The sequence below is a fragment of the Typopeltis vanoorti genome, chromosome 15, assembly GCF_054136105.1.
Source record: "Typopeltis vanoorti isolate ZY-2024b chromosome 15, IOZ_Tvanoo_1.0, whole genome shotgun sequence".
Classification (NCBI taxonomy): Eukaryota; Metazoa; Arthropoda; class Arachnida; order Uropygi; family Thelyphonidae; genus Typopeltis; species Typopeltis vanoorti.
In genome coordinates this window covers 54,202,718-54,217,654 of record NC_143563.1, presented here as the reverse complement: position 1 = coordinate 54,217,654, position 14,937 = coordinate 54,202,718, and the positions used below count along the sequence as shown (strand labels likewise).

The 14,937-nt window shown below is 40.7% G+C and overlaps 1 protein-coding gene across 3 annotated transcripts in view; it reads right to left on the bottom strand.

Annotated features, from left to right (window-relative positions):
- Sec6 (Exocyst complex component Sec6) overlaps positions 1-14,937 on the bottom strand; it is a 478,173-nt gene that overhangs the window by 438,148 nt on the left and 25,088 nt on the right. For all 3 annotated transcript variants that reach the window (XM_090405049.1, XM_090405048.1, XM_090405050.1), the window contains exon 2: positions 11,510-11,651. In XM_090405049.1, the coding sequence (XP_090261175.1) occupies positions 11,510-11,641 (132 nt within the window). In that variant the 5' untranslated portion in view covers positions 11,642-11,651. The remainder of the gene's footprint in view (positions 1-11,509; positions 11,652-14,937) is intronic.

Below are 14,937 nucleotides of genomic sequence, written 5' to 3'. Positions count from 1 at the left end.
TCCATAGATCTACCTGGGATTCCATAGACCTGTGAACTTGTTATTATGTTTTCTATTCCGCCCTGAATGTGTGTACAGATAATTTTTGCGAAAAGTTTATAGTCTAGGTTAGTTAAGGAGATGGGACGACAGTTATTTGACAAGGTCCGATCTCGGTCTTTTTTGGGGATAAAGATTGTATAGCTCTTAGCAAATTCCTCGGGGATGTTTCCCGAAGTGAGGAATTCGTTAAAGATCTTTACTAGTGCTGGCAGTACAAGGTCCCAGATAGATCTATAGAATTCTATCCCCAGTCCGTCTGGCCATGGGGTCTTTTTTGTCTTCATCGTTTTGCACGTGGCTTTTATTTCAGCTACAGTTATCGGCCTGTCATGCAGGGCGCTAAGATGCTCGGGAAAACGTTTGACGTCCCACTCACTGAAGTCATCCGTGCCCTGCTGGTCAGCAAAGATGCCGAGATACTGCTGGTGAAAGTGACGGAGTATTTCATGGGTTGAATTTAGAATCTGGCCTTTCTCCTCGATCTGGTAAATCGTTCTTTCATCGTTTGCTGCCACCCGTTGTTGATTGTAGAATGCGGCGGAGGGTGTTTCCAAATTTCTGAGATAGAGTCCCGTGCGAAAGTCGAGGTCATCAACTCTACTCTGCCGCCCTTGCTGCAGCTCTATTTCTACCTGTCTGATAAGATGTCCGCAGGGAACTCCGCTCCGTTCGCTTGAACAGTACCAGCCGAGTTCCCTGTAGAGATCCCTCAGCCGTTTACGTTGTTGGTAGACCCTTTCGCGCCCACATTTTTGAAACAGTTCCTTAGCCTGCCACTTAAAGTGCAGCCAGTTTTCCCAGTCCCAGTTGATGTTTGTCCATTCATAACAGAGTTTCTGTAGCTGGTCGCTAAAAAGACTGGGAAAGGTAGGAGGAAGCCTCCAAGGACCTCTGGCTGTTTCCATAACCTCTGGGAGTGTAATTTTTAAAATGACCAATTTGTGGTCTGTTGACATGTTATGTGCTGTGGTGTGACGTGTCCTTTGAACATACTGTTCCAAGTTTTGGGACACGTACACCCTATCTAGTCTCGTTGATATCTGGCCGCGGCACCACGTTGTTTCTACCTTCGATGGGTTATTCCTCCTCCAGACATCGACGAGATCAAAATTTACACAGCATCTTTTTAGAGCGGTAGTTCCGCCGGTTCCGGAGTTTGCGTTCCCGCCTACTTTGTCCAAACGTGTGTCTTCCACACAATTCCAGTCCCCGGCTACTATTAGGTGTTCTGCTTCCAAGAGGTAGTTTTCAAGGGCAGAGAAGAAACCGCTTCTGTGGTATGGGCTTTAAGGGGCGTATACTGCAACAAGCCGGATGGTACGGCCACCGTACTTCCAGTCTACCGTTATTAGACGTCCCATGGCGTCCTTCTGGACGTAGAAGAATCCCCCGCGATTGGGGGGCGAATTAGTATCCCCACCCCTCGCGAGTGAGCATCCCCAAAGCACCAGTAGCTGGTGACTGGGTAGCTTCTCGAGAAGTTCTCCACGTCCCAATGCTTATAAAAATGGGTTTCTTGAATCAGGAGGATATTAATTTTGTACCTTAACATTAGCTTCCAGACAGTGCTTTGTGCAAAGGGGTTGCGTAAACCGTTGGTGTTTAAAGTGTCAATTTTAAAATCCATGTTGGTATTTGGAGGAAGGGTGTTGTCTGTTTGTTGCTCTACGTGTTCCACCTGTGATTCACTATCGGAGCTGTTTGGAATATCCATTACGAGGTCGTTTTGAAATTCCATTTCTGTGATGCTATAAATGTCCGCGCTGCAGATATGTGAATGGGGTTCTGCAGGTTGGTCCGCTACTGGGGATAGGTTTCCTGTCTTTGTTACCGCCTCCTCAAGGGGCTGGGTGCCTTCGCGTTGGCTTGTAGTTTGGATGTTGTCCATTTCATCTTCTGACGAGAGTAGGCTGCTTTGTTTAGCCTTTTTTGCCTCTTCTGTTTCTGCCTCTCTTGTGCGCTTTATTGGGGCGCTGGTTGTTACGACTTCTTCCTCTTTGCTGCGGGTTTCGAAGTTGGCTGTTATTTCCTTGATGTGGCGGGTTGCCCTGGGTGTCTTACCCGTTACGGGTTTCATAGAGGTTGTGTTTTCTGCTAGTGTTTCTTTTTCGGTCCGTTTCCGGAGCTCTGGAAAATCGCTCCCTGATGATACCTCAGGTTTACCGAGGGGTATAGCCCTGATCGGTATTATGGTCCCTCCAGCTGCTTCTGAGAGTGTTCTGTGCGAGCACGTGTCCACTTTATGGGTCAAGTCCCCACATTTAAGACAAGCTTTGATTGATACAGTAGGGGCAGAAAACATACGGTTTCACCGTACTCAAAAGAAAGATTCCAAATTGTAGTCAAAAATGACCAAACAAGAAGCAAATTATTAGAGGGTTTCCCCTGTGCGGGACAAACGATCAAACCTTATTTAATAGGGAGTTTACGAAAAACGTTAAGAATAACTAGATTTCCCTTGGAATACCTGGAGAATGAAGACAACGTCAAGAAATTTTTTAGCCAATGGGGCGATATTATTAATATCAAAGCATTTGAACATCCAGATTACAAAGGCTGGAAAACAGGCGACGTTGAAGTACAGATGGATATGAAAAAGGAAGTTCCCAACTTCATTTTAGTGGGCCAAACAAGAGTCATGGTTAACTACCCGGGGGTTAAAAGATTGTGTTTCCGATGTAACTCTGAGGGTCACCTAGGGGCAGAATGCCCAAAACTAAAGTGCACAAATTGCAAATCAACAGAGCACAAAATAGTAAACTGCACAGAAGCTTGTCTTAAATGTGGGGACTTGATCCATAAAGTGGACATGTGCTCGCACAGAACAACCTCAGAAGCAGCCGGAGGGACCATAATACCGATCAGGGCTATACCCCTCGGTACACCTGAGGAATCATCAGGGAGCGATTTTCCAGAGCTCCGGCAACAGACCGAAAAAGAAACACTAGCAGAAAACACAACCTCCATGAAACCCGTAACGGGTAAGACACCCAGGGCAACCCGCCACATCAAGGAAATAACAGCCAACTTCGAAACCCGCAGCAAAGAGGAAGAAGTTGTAACAACCAGCGCCCCAATAAAGCGCACAAGAGAGGCAGAAACAGAAGAGGCAAAAAAGGCTAAACAAAGCAGCCTACTCTCGTCAGAAGATGAAATGGACAACATCCAAACTACAAGCCAACGCGAAGGCACCCAGCTCCTTGAGGAGGCGGTAACAAAGACAGGAAACCTATCCCCAGTAGCGGACCAACCTGCAGAACCCCATTCACATATCTGCAGCACGGACATTTATAGCATCACAGAAATGGAATTTCAAAACGACCTCGTTATGGATATTCCAAACAGCTCCGATAGTGAATCACAGGTGGAACATGTAGAACAACAAACAGACAACACCCCCCCCCTTCCTCCAAATACCAACATGGATTTTAAAATTGCTACTTTAAACACCAACGGTTTAGGCAACCCCTTTGCACAAAGCACTGTCTGGAAGCTAATGTTAAGGTACAAAATTAATATCCTCCTGATTCAAGAAACCCATTTCTATAAGCATTGGGAATTGGAGAACTTCTCGAGAAGCTACCCAGTCACTAGCTACTGGTGCTTTGGGGATGCTCACTCGCGAGGGGTGGGGATATTAATTCGCCCCCCAATCGCGGGGGGGGGGTTCTTCTACGTCCAGAAGGACGCCATGGGACGTCTAATAACGGTAGACTGGAAGTACGGTGGCCGTACCATCCGGCTTGTTGCAGTATACGCCCCGAAAAGCCCATACCACAGAAGCGGTTTCTTCTCTGCCCTTGAAAACTATCTCTTGGGAGCAGAACACCTAATAGTAGCCGGGGACTGGAATTGTGTGGAAGACACACGTTTGGACAAAGTAGGCGGGAACGCAAACTCCGGAACCGGCGGAACCACAGCTCTAAAAAGTTGCTGTGTAAATTTTGATCTCGTCGATGTCTGGAGGAGGAATAACCCATCGAAGGTAGAAACAACGTGGTGCCGCGGCCAGATATCGACGAGACTAGATAGGGTGTGCGTGTCCCAAAACTTGGAACAGTATGTTCAAAGGACACGTCACACCACAGCACACAACATGTCAACAGACCACAAATTGGTCATTTTAAAAATTACACTCCCAGAAGTTATGGAAACAGCCAGAGGTCCTTGGAGGCTTCCTCCTACCTTTCCCAGTCTTTTTAGCGACCAGCTACAGAAACTCTATGATGAATGGACAAACATCAACTGGGACTGGGAAAACTGGCTGCACTTTAAGTGGCAGGCTAAGGAACTGTTTCAAAAATGTGGGCGCGAAAGGGTCTACCAACAACGTAAACGGCTGAGGGATCTCTACAGGGAACTCGGCTGGTACCGGTCAAGTGAACGGAGCGGAGTTCCCTGCGGACATCTTATGAGACAGGTAGAAATAGAGCTGCAGCAAGAGCGGCAGAGTAGAGTCGATGACCTCGACTTTCGCACGAGACTCTATCTCAGAAATTTGGAAACACCCTCCGCCGCATTCTACAATCAACAACGGGTGGCAGCAAACGATGAAAGAACGATTTACCAGATCAAGGAGAAAGGCCAGATTCTAAATTTAACGCATGAAATACTCCGTCACTTTCACCAGCAGTATCTCGGCATCTTCGCTGACCAGTAGGGCACGGATGACTTCAGTGAGTGGGACGTCAAACGTTTTTCTGAGCATCTTAGCGCCCTACATGACAGGCCGATAACTGTAGCTGAAATAAAAGACACATGCAAAACGATTAAGACAAAAAAGACCCCAGGGCCAGACGGACTGGGGATAGAATTCTATATATCTATCTGGGACCTTGTACTGCCAGCACTAGTAAAGATCTTTAACGAATTCCTCACTTCGGGAAACATCCCCGAGGAATTCGCTAAGAGCTATACAATCTTTATCCCCAAAAAAGACCGAGATCGGTCCTTGTCAAATAACTGGCGTCCCATCTCCTTAACTAGCCTAGACTATAAACTTTTCGCAAAAATTATCTGTACACGCATTAAGGGCGGAATAGAAAACATAATAACAAGTTCACAGGTCTATGGAATCCCAGGTAGATCTATGGAATTTAATCTCTTCCTGCTAAGAGACCTAATCAGACTGGCCAAGGAAAAAAAATACCTCCTGGCACTTCTCTCCACCGACCTGGAAAAAGCGTTCGACAGCGTCAGCCACACGTACTTACAGGACACCCTAAAAAAAGTAGGCATAGGCCCGAGACTTCGGCGTACAATTAAACATATGTACGCGGAGGCCTCGACACAACTGTTTATTAATGGGTTTCTGACAGAACCAATCCGTATAAAGAGAGGGGTTAGGCAAGGCTGCCCACTAAGCCCCCTTCTCTTTTCCCTAGCATTAGAACCCTTCATCAAAAGAATAGAGAACACCCCTGCAATTAATGGTATTCCACTGCCACAAGTTTCCAAACAGTGCAAAATAGTAGCATATGCAGATGTAGTGGCCGCACTCAGAGACTCTGAGTCTATCTGCATCTATCTTGACATACTGCAAAACTTCAGCATAGTCAGTGGTCTCCGAGTTAATGCACAAAAAACCAAAATCAAAAATTTTGGAAATTTCCATAACACCGGACTTCCCTACGGTTTAGCGCTGCATACGCAGCCGCTAACAATACTAGGAGTTCCCTTTTCTGAGTCGCTAGCTTTACCAGTTAAAAAATTACAGGAAATAAGTACGGAAAAGATAAGTCTATTCAAACCGACCTTTTTCTCCTTTTATGGCAGAGCCACAGTGATAAAAACAATCATTACCCCAATGCTGATGCACACAGTCAATATCACAAGCATCACACTGCTACAAGAAAACCAATTATCCAAAAAACTCATAGATTTCTTCTGGAATGAAAAAAAACATGAGGTTAAAAAAGAATATCTGCAACTAAAACATGAAGAAGGGGGGTATGCTCTTCCTGATCTCAAAAGCTTGCTTTATGCAAATACATTCAAAACCGTACGGAAGGCCTTAAACTCAAACCATATTTCAGGCCTCCTAATTAGATATTTTATAGGACTTTTCCTCCCCCTCTTTGGAACCACGGACTATGCTGGACCCCGTGCAAGGGTTGTGCCGAAGTGGAACCGCACACTAGTAAAATCACTCGCAGTACTTAGAGACAAAGGAACAGAAATCCTCACGCACAAACCGAAAGCAGTATACTGGGATTTCTTCCAACTCTCCAGGCGTGATACACCAAACCTCGGGACAAACAATGAAATTCTCTTTAAAAACATCAAGAATAGCTGGGGACAGCCTTTTCATCTGGATCTGGCCTGGCGAATAGCTTATGGGCGGCTCCCGGTGAAACAGGTTAAATCTAGGTACGTACCCAGTCCGTGCGATCCCTTTTGTGATGTCTGCCGGGGCGTGGAAACGGTGGAGCATTTCTTTTATTTTTGCCCACCAGCTCAACGCGTCTGGCAAAGACTGAGCACAGCACTGGGAATCCCGATGCTATCACTAGAAGAGGTCATACACCTGCAATTCCCGCCACCAGTCAACAAGACCCAAAAATTCGCCATTTTTTTAATTAACGTCTTAAAGTATCACATCTGGGAGGTACGGAAAAAATCCCAGGTACGGGACGCAAATTTAATGTACGCAGGAATAAGGAAAGGTTTCTTTTTTTACCTTCCTAAATTTCTTGTGCAAGAGAGACATCTACTAGGCGACTTTAAATTTGTTAACAAATACTGCAAACCACCGAAAATATGCTTTCTTATACAGGGACGCATCAAGCCCTGTATATTTCTTTAGTATCTCCAAAACTCCACCTAACTCTCCCTAGGAAAAGTAACAACCACTCTGTTCTTCCTCGCCACAAAGCTTTCGCTGGCACGGTTTCCTTTACTCCAAATAAGGGGGGTAGATCTGAGAACCCGGGCTGCGAAGGCTTACTGCGAGGCGGTGCTGCTCCTTGTGAGCGGAATCTCCCAGGCCAGTCTTCTACCCCATTCTAAGTCCCAGTGGTACCAGGTCTGTAAGTTCCTTATTTTGTTCCCTTTCAGTTCAACTGACCGGACCTTAAGTCCTTTAATTTTTATGTAATTTAAAAAAAAAAAAAAAAAAGTTCTAACTGAAAATACTGTTTTCAAAACAGGTCAATGGATCTCCTTCGTAGATAACTGACGAAATTATTAAGGATAAATTTATAAGTGAACTATTAGTCAAAATTTTTATGGTTAAATTTTCTTTTTTTTTTAACAGATAAATTGAGAATATGTGTCACAGACCAATTAGCCATATAAGGCTAAACAGGTTGACTGAGGCCTCTTTTACCTCCTACTATCCTACTCTATCTTTCATTATTCTCCTCTCTTACTGTTTGCTGACCCTCAGCATGCTTTATTCTCCAAAGGCCTATGATGAGAGACATGAACTCCCATTCGACCTCAATAAAGGGCGAAACCAGTCTGGGTAGTGGCCCCTTGCCTTTAATACAAAACATCAGACATATCCGCAAGGAGATGTGTTTTGTATTATAGGAGATACTGAGATAGAGTGTTGGTATCTTGCTCCACCTTTGCAACGAGTTGCCTTGGTGTTGTACCACCTTAACCCAGTCCTGAAGATACTTTCAGGCGCAACCTTGACATTTTGTCTGTTTGCTCACACTTGGAAAAAAAAAAAAATGGATTAAAACCAGGTTTAAATTGCTTGGTATTATACTAACTATACCCAAGTGAAAAATAAACTTTCTATATCTATATCTCTAAATCCAGAGTAAATTTTTATTTAAAGAAGGGTGGCAACACCAATTATGGCAACTTCCTATAGGTAGAAATGGCCTGCTAATGCTTCTGCCTGATATCTCCAAATCTTGGTATTTCTAGCCTGGCTTCCCACTGATGAGACCTCAATAAAGGTCGAAACCGGTCTGGGTAGTGGCCCTTCCCTTAATGCATGACATTAGACATATCTGCAAGGAGATGTGTTTTGCATTATAGGAGATACTGAGATAGGAGTGTTGGTAGCTTGCTCCACCTTTACCACGAGTAGCCTTGGTCTTGCACTACCTGTGGGATCAGCTAGTCTTGCATAAATTGTAGGCGCAAACTTGACATTTTGTCTGTTTGCTCACTTGGAAAAAATGGAGTAAAACCAGGTTTAAAATTGCTTGGTATCTTTAACATAACTATAACCATGTTAAAAATACTTTCTACACTTACCATCCCATACATTCAAGGCACACATCTGAAAAGATATCTAGAGTGCTTAATAAATATCAGTTACGCACCATATTTAAACCATATGCCAAATTAGCAACTTTCATCCGTTCACCTAAGGGCAAACTCTCTTCTTTATCACATCCAGAGTTTATGAAGTGCCCTGGCTTATTATGGACAGACAGGAAGAACTGTTGACTGGTGAACATAAAAAATACATTTGGCATTATCGTTATGGTAAGTTGGATCTAGCAGACCATGCCTTAGATACCCCTTCATGCAGGATCAAATGCAAGAAAACAAAAGTGCTACACAGAAGTTATTATAAGTCAGAGGAATTGTTTCTGGAATCAACAGCAGCTTCAAAATGTACTCCAGACCTCAACAACTATAGCTGTATAAATTACCAAAAATTGGGAGACAGTCATTTTAAGAAATAATTAATACTTATTTTCTCTCTCTTTTCGAACATAGATGGTACAATTAGGACTTTAGTTCCTTGTGTTGTCATTACAATTGTTTTAAACTAGACCCACTGTTATACAAATTGTTGTTGCTTCATGACAAACTGTTCTTGCATTCTGAAGATGTTGGATATAATACCAGAGAAATATCAGCTAATCAGTTAATAAATAGTAATTATTTTCTTTTCATTATGTGTTGTAATCAATACCATTAAAATAACTAACATATACTGCAAACACATAAGCCTTTTCACTCGTTTAAGAACATATATTAATATAAAATAATACAGGTAACCCTCTTATAACACGGATGTTAGGTTCCGTTGAAATGCCGCATTATATAAATCGCGTTACGCGAGACTCAGATCACATAGAAAAGTAGGGTTATGTTCAGAAATCGTTTTTTTTTTTTTTTTTAAATTATATAAACAACGATATATCCAACAAAAATATTTTTTTTATTTAATTCAGGTAAGTTATGAAAATATATAAATTATGAAACAAATACATAGTATAAAATTATAAATTTACAAATTGTACATAAACTTCACTGCACATAATGCATAAATATTTTAGACAAACTAAAATAAAGGCATATTTTAATCTTTCATAGCACGAGGATTTGAGGATCGGTTAATAAACATGGGTTTTGTCATGTAATCACATGACGCATTACTACAAAACAGTAGAGTAATTCTATCTTTAGAAACTTTGAATCCTGGAGCTGACTTTCATAGGTGCGTTTTTGTATTTTTTTCCGATATAACCCGGATTCATCCGCATTGAACACCTCGTCCAAATCATAAATGTTTATAAACTGTGAGAGCTTTCTGTTTAATAAGATTTCCATCCAAAGGAATTTTTCGAGTGCAATCTTCTATCCATATCATTAGAGATTTCTCCATTTTTCCCATTAGAATATTGCGTATATGAGCAACCTGCTTTTCACTAACCATTGACCCAGCAATAAACACTCTCTCTCAGATTTTATGTTCATTTTATTTGTTCGAATTATTGATATTTAAATTCAAAGTCCTTGTAACAGCTCCTGGTTTTTCTCCATTTTTCAGCCGATCCAAGATTTTAATTTTTTCTTCGAGAGAAATAAATTTTCTTTTCAATGTTGGTTTTGCTCTTTCGTTGCAGTTTGTGGCCATTACTATAAAAAAAAGCACTACATATTAATTATGTATGTAACTCATCAGAAAATAAACTGCTCAGCTTGAGATTAATACACTTATGATTTTTAATGCACTTTCCTGACAGAAACTGAAGACAATTTTCAATAATAAACACTTGATATGGTTAACAATTGGCATATATGCACTGAAGGGCATTTCCCCTAATATAAATTTGCTACTTATAACTATATGCATGATACGGGCAGACACAAATTTAACGAAGATAAAATTTGATTTTTAAGTCGCATTGAAAAATACATGAAAAGCTAAAGGGCTATTACAATGTGTAGACATTGTATTTTTATCGAAACCACGCTGTTGTATAAGTACCAAGTTGAACAAGGATTACTACAATTTGTAGATTGCGTTATATCGAAACCGCGCTGTATAAGTACCGCGATATATATGAGGGCTACCTGTATTATATAAAAGATACAAGACTATATAATGAAACTCTCATCTATCTATTACTACGGGCGACTCCAGGGAGTCCTTAGACTCATCGAGGGAGGCCCTAAACATCATGTCCACACAACTATACGACATTCTCACAGTATCTACCATACCTTGTCTTGAACTCACTCACCGTCATAGCACCCACAACAGAGTTTGGCAGCTTATTCCACTCATTTACCACTCTAAAAGTAAAGAACCCAGCTCTAACACCCCTGCTAACTAAACTCTTGCCCTACTTCCATAGGTATCCCCTAGTTCTTCCACTACCGGTCCTGATCTCAAAAATATCCTCAGAATTAATCCTATAGAAACCCTTTAGCAATTTGAATGTCTCAATCATATCTCCCCTTTTCTGCCTATCAACTAATTTCTGCAACCCACAAATCTTCAACCTGTTCTCATATGGTTCATTCCATAGACCTGCTATCATCTTAGTCACTCGCCTCTGGATCCTTTCCACCTCCTCCCCATCATGAAGGAACCTAGATGACCAAATCTGGGCACAATAGTTGAGATGAGGTCTTATCAAGGCTCAGTACAGAGGTACAATAACTTGCTTGTCTCTGCTCGTCAAGGTATTTTTCAACAACCAAGTGAGTTGATGAACTGATTTAGCTGCTTTTGCAATGTGCCGCCTAAACTTCATTTTCCTATCCACCAACACTGCCAAGTCCCTAGCTTCATCAATCTCCTGGAGTACAGTTCCACCAATGTGGTATACTGCTGCTAATCTTTTCACCCCAAAATGCATAGCCTTACATTTTGTCACATTAAATTGACATCCATTCTCCTTAGCCCATAACTCCAATCTATCCAAGTCGTCCTGCAAGATTTTGACATCCTCTGTATTCACTATTGCCCTACCCAACTTGGCATCATCAGCAAACAAATGAACTGTTTCTCTTAGATCCTTCCCTTTGTTATCTAAATAACAAAGAAAATTAAAACATTATTAGGAGATAGTTATGTCATGTGCATGCACAATACTGAAATCAGGATGATTTGAAAGTATGATTCCAAATTACAATATACTTCAAAAAATTTATGCGTCAAGTAGTGAAAGACAAGGTATTTACACTTAAGTTAAACACATAGATGACATTCCGTAACTCAAGTCAAGTAAATGAATCAAAATCCTCAATATTTTCTTACCTTTTTTCTGCTTGCACGACGCATGTACTGGTCAACCTTTTCCAACTGATCTGGGCTTTGAAGCATATTTGCTACATGCTTGGCTGCTGTGGCTTTTGCCTCTGCCTCTAATGCCACTACATCCATTGGCATAATGAAAAATCTGCAATGTTTCTTTCAGAATCAGTTATGAGGTAATAAAACTAAATTCAAAAAATTCAGATTTATCTGAAAGAGCTAAGGTATAAAGCAAAACATTAAAACATTGATATCGAGCATATCTATGACTCAACAGATAAGTTACAGAGCCCATATATTGCACTACAAAGCATGATTTTTTCATAGTCCTGATGAAAACTTCATGACTGGGCTACTTGATAGAGGCTAATGACTTCACATCAATTGCCTTAGCATCCCATAATGCAACATACATATAATGCTATGCATTAATAGAAAGGCCACTACCCAGACTGGTCTCAACTTTTATTGAGGTATGTTTAAATGCAAGGATACTGCTCCCAAAACTCTGAGTGATCTACAAGATCACTCAAAATGACCCTAAATGATCACTACTCAACTCACCACTCCTGACCTGAATCACTCCAAGACAAGAAACTAAAGCAGTGGTTAAACCCAGTAACAGGGAAAAACCCACCACCAAGTAGAGCCTCTCTATTCCCCAGGAAGTAAGCAAAACCTATTAAGAGCATTAAATGTCATCAGCGAGAGCCAGATCCAGAAATGATTCAACCTTTATCGAGGTCTCATCAAGGAAGTCAGACCTAGAAGTGATATCAAGGTTGAAATAATTCAAAAGTCATATTTCCATATACAAGTAGTCAGAAGGTGTCACACCTTATTACTAAAATACTCTGGATTAGAGGTAAATGTTTGGAAGTTTTTTTTTCACTTGGTTATACTATAAATTAAAGATACTAAGAAATTATATTCTTGTTTTAATCCTTTATTCAAGTGCAAGAACCAGTTTCTTCTATCTTTAATACTCTCATATTTTCACAGTCATACAGTGAATAAGGGAGAGACATGGGGGGGGGGGGGGGGGCAGACACTTCGATGAAAAAAAATTACCTTAGCAGTCAATGCACGCAGATTACATGACACCCAATCCTGTTCTTTATATCTCCTCCATAATGTCCTTTCTCTCCAAAGCTCCTAACTAATTCCATGATTTTGACATAAGTGAATGTAAAACTGAGCATATTTTATGTGAAATTTGCCCACAAAAGGTTGTAAACCTACAGTACATTAATATTAACATTGTGGGTAGACTAAGGTTTGTATGCACCTCTTTTTGCAAAAGGATACTGAAGTTCATCATGTTAGTGAAGAACGAAGTCCAAGAAGGAGACAAAAGGTTCATGTCTATACACTTAGGTGAATAATGATTTTGATGATACGTTTTTGAAACTTTGTTATTAAACTCTGCAATACTGCAAAAATTTCATCAACATAAGTGAATCTGTACTACATTAAAATGCTTGGAATGAATGCTCTACTGTTCAACAAAATCAAATTTATTGTCATGTAGCTAGGATAATCCCTAACCATTGCAAAATTAAAGAAATAGTTGTCTCCCAAAATCTACCATTTTTGCAAGCTAGTATATCCTTGCTAATATGTCATGTCAACTTAATGATGCTAAGAATTCCTTATCATTTATAAATACAAACATTCTACCTATTTGTGATGAAATTTCATCTCAGCACTAATGGAATTACTAGCTGATAACTTGATTTATTATTATTATTACTATTACCACCCCAAGACCTCATGGAGTTAAAGACTCATCTGGGAGGTCCTTTTATCACACACACACAGCTCATCATACCATGTTTTAACACATTCATTGCCAATCACGCAATATCGCGCGATCCGAGTTCTCACCAAACAGCCGATCACGCGTTATCGCATGGACGTCGCTAACTAAATAAAAAAATAAAAAAAATTTGGCCACCACACGAAATTCCAATTTTCAGCTTGGCAATAAACGATATCACGCGATGCGAGTTCTCACCAAACAGCCGATCACGCGTTATCGCGTGGACGTCGCTAACTAATTAAAAAAATATAAAAAATTTGGCCACCACACGAAATTCCAATTTTCAGCTTGGCAATGAAAGTGTTAAACACATTCAAACTCTTTGCAGACACCACATTCTCAGGCAAGGCATTCCAATTATTCACAACTCTGCACGAAAAAAACCTGCCTCTCACTCCCCTACTCACACCCTCTTTATACAGTTTCCAGGGATGACCTCTGGTTCTCCCACTATTCTCTATAAAACTTCTCCAGCATTGATCCTATAACAATCCCTTACCAACTTGTAGGTCTCTATCATATCTCCCCCTCTTCCTCCTGATTAACCCTCCTTACCCTAGTAAGGAGGGTTAATCAGGTAGAAGTTAGATGGATAAGTAATATCATTAAGCATGAGCTGCAGAAGAAGAAGAAGAAAATGCTGTGGAAGGTATATAAAGAGAAAGGTAACTAGCAATCTCATGAACAGTACAAAGCTCAGGCAAGAAATGTGACGAGCAAAGCAAGGAATGCAAAATCAGATTATGAGAAGAATTAAGCCAAGCAGGCCAAAGCAAATCCCAAAGAGTTCTTTTGTTATGTGGCAAGTAAAAGGAAGAACGACTAGGGACAATTAACCTTAATGAGTGATGATGTTCACAAGGAGACAGGAGGATAAAACAGTTCAGTTACTGAGTGACCACTTTGCTAGGGTATATCATACTAGTGAGGTGACTGCTTTAACCTATGTGACAAACATAAATGGGAGAACAGAGGTGGATGAATTGGAAGTTCTTAGGATATTGGAGAATCTCAATGTAATTAGAGCCATGAGATTAGATGGGATATCTGCTAGGGTTTTTGCAAGAATGTGCAAGGGAACTGGCAATGCCTTTGACTAGGCTCTTTAATTTAAGACTCCACTCTAGTAGAGTTCCATGGGAGTGGAAAGAGGGCAAAATAATCCCCTTGCATAAGGCAGGTTCTAAGACTGCAGTAGCAAATCATAGAACAATCAGTACCTCAGGTCTGGTGTTAAAAGTACTAGTAAAACCGGTGAAAAAGAGAATTCAAGAACGGGTAGATAAAAATATAATACTGTATGAGGGTCAACATGGCATTGTGAGGGATCGGTCATGCCTAAGTAATTTACTAACTTTTTATATAGAATAACAAAACCAAAGCTTTGTAGCAGGGGGAAAAAGAATGTTAGTTTTAGAATGTATTAATAACTGATAATGGAAGTGATCTATATTCAGATTATATATTTAAATTATTAAATGTGTTATGTGTTTATTAAATGTATTTCAACCTACATTATGAGGCATGAGTATTTAAATAATATTCTTCCCCACACATGCACACAAGCACAATACCACAGAGCGAAACAAAAGTAGAAGTTTTTATCATA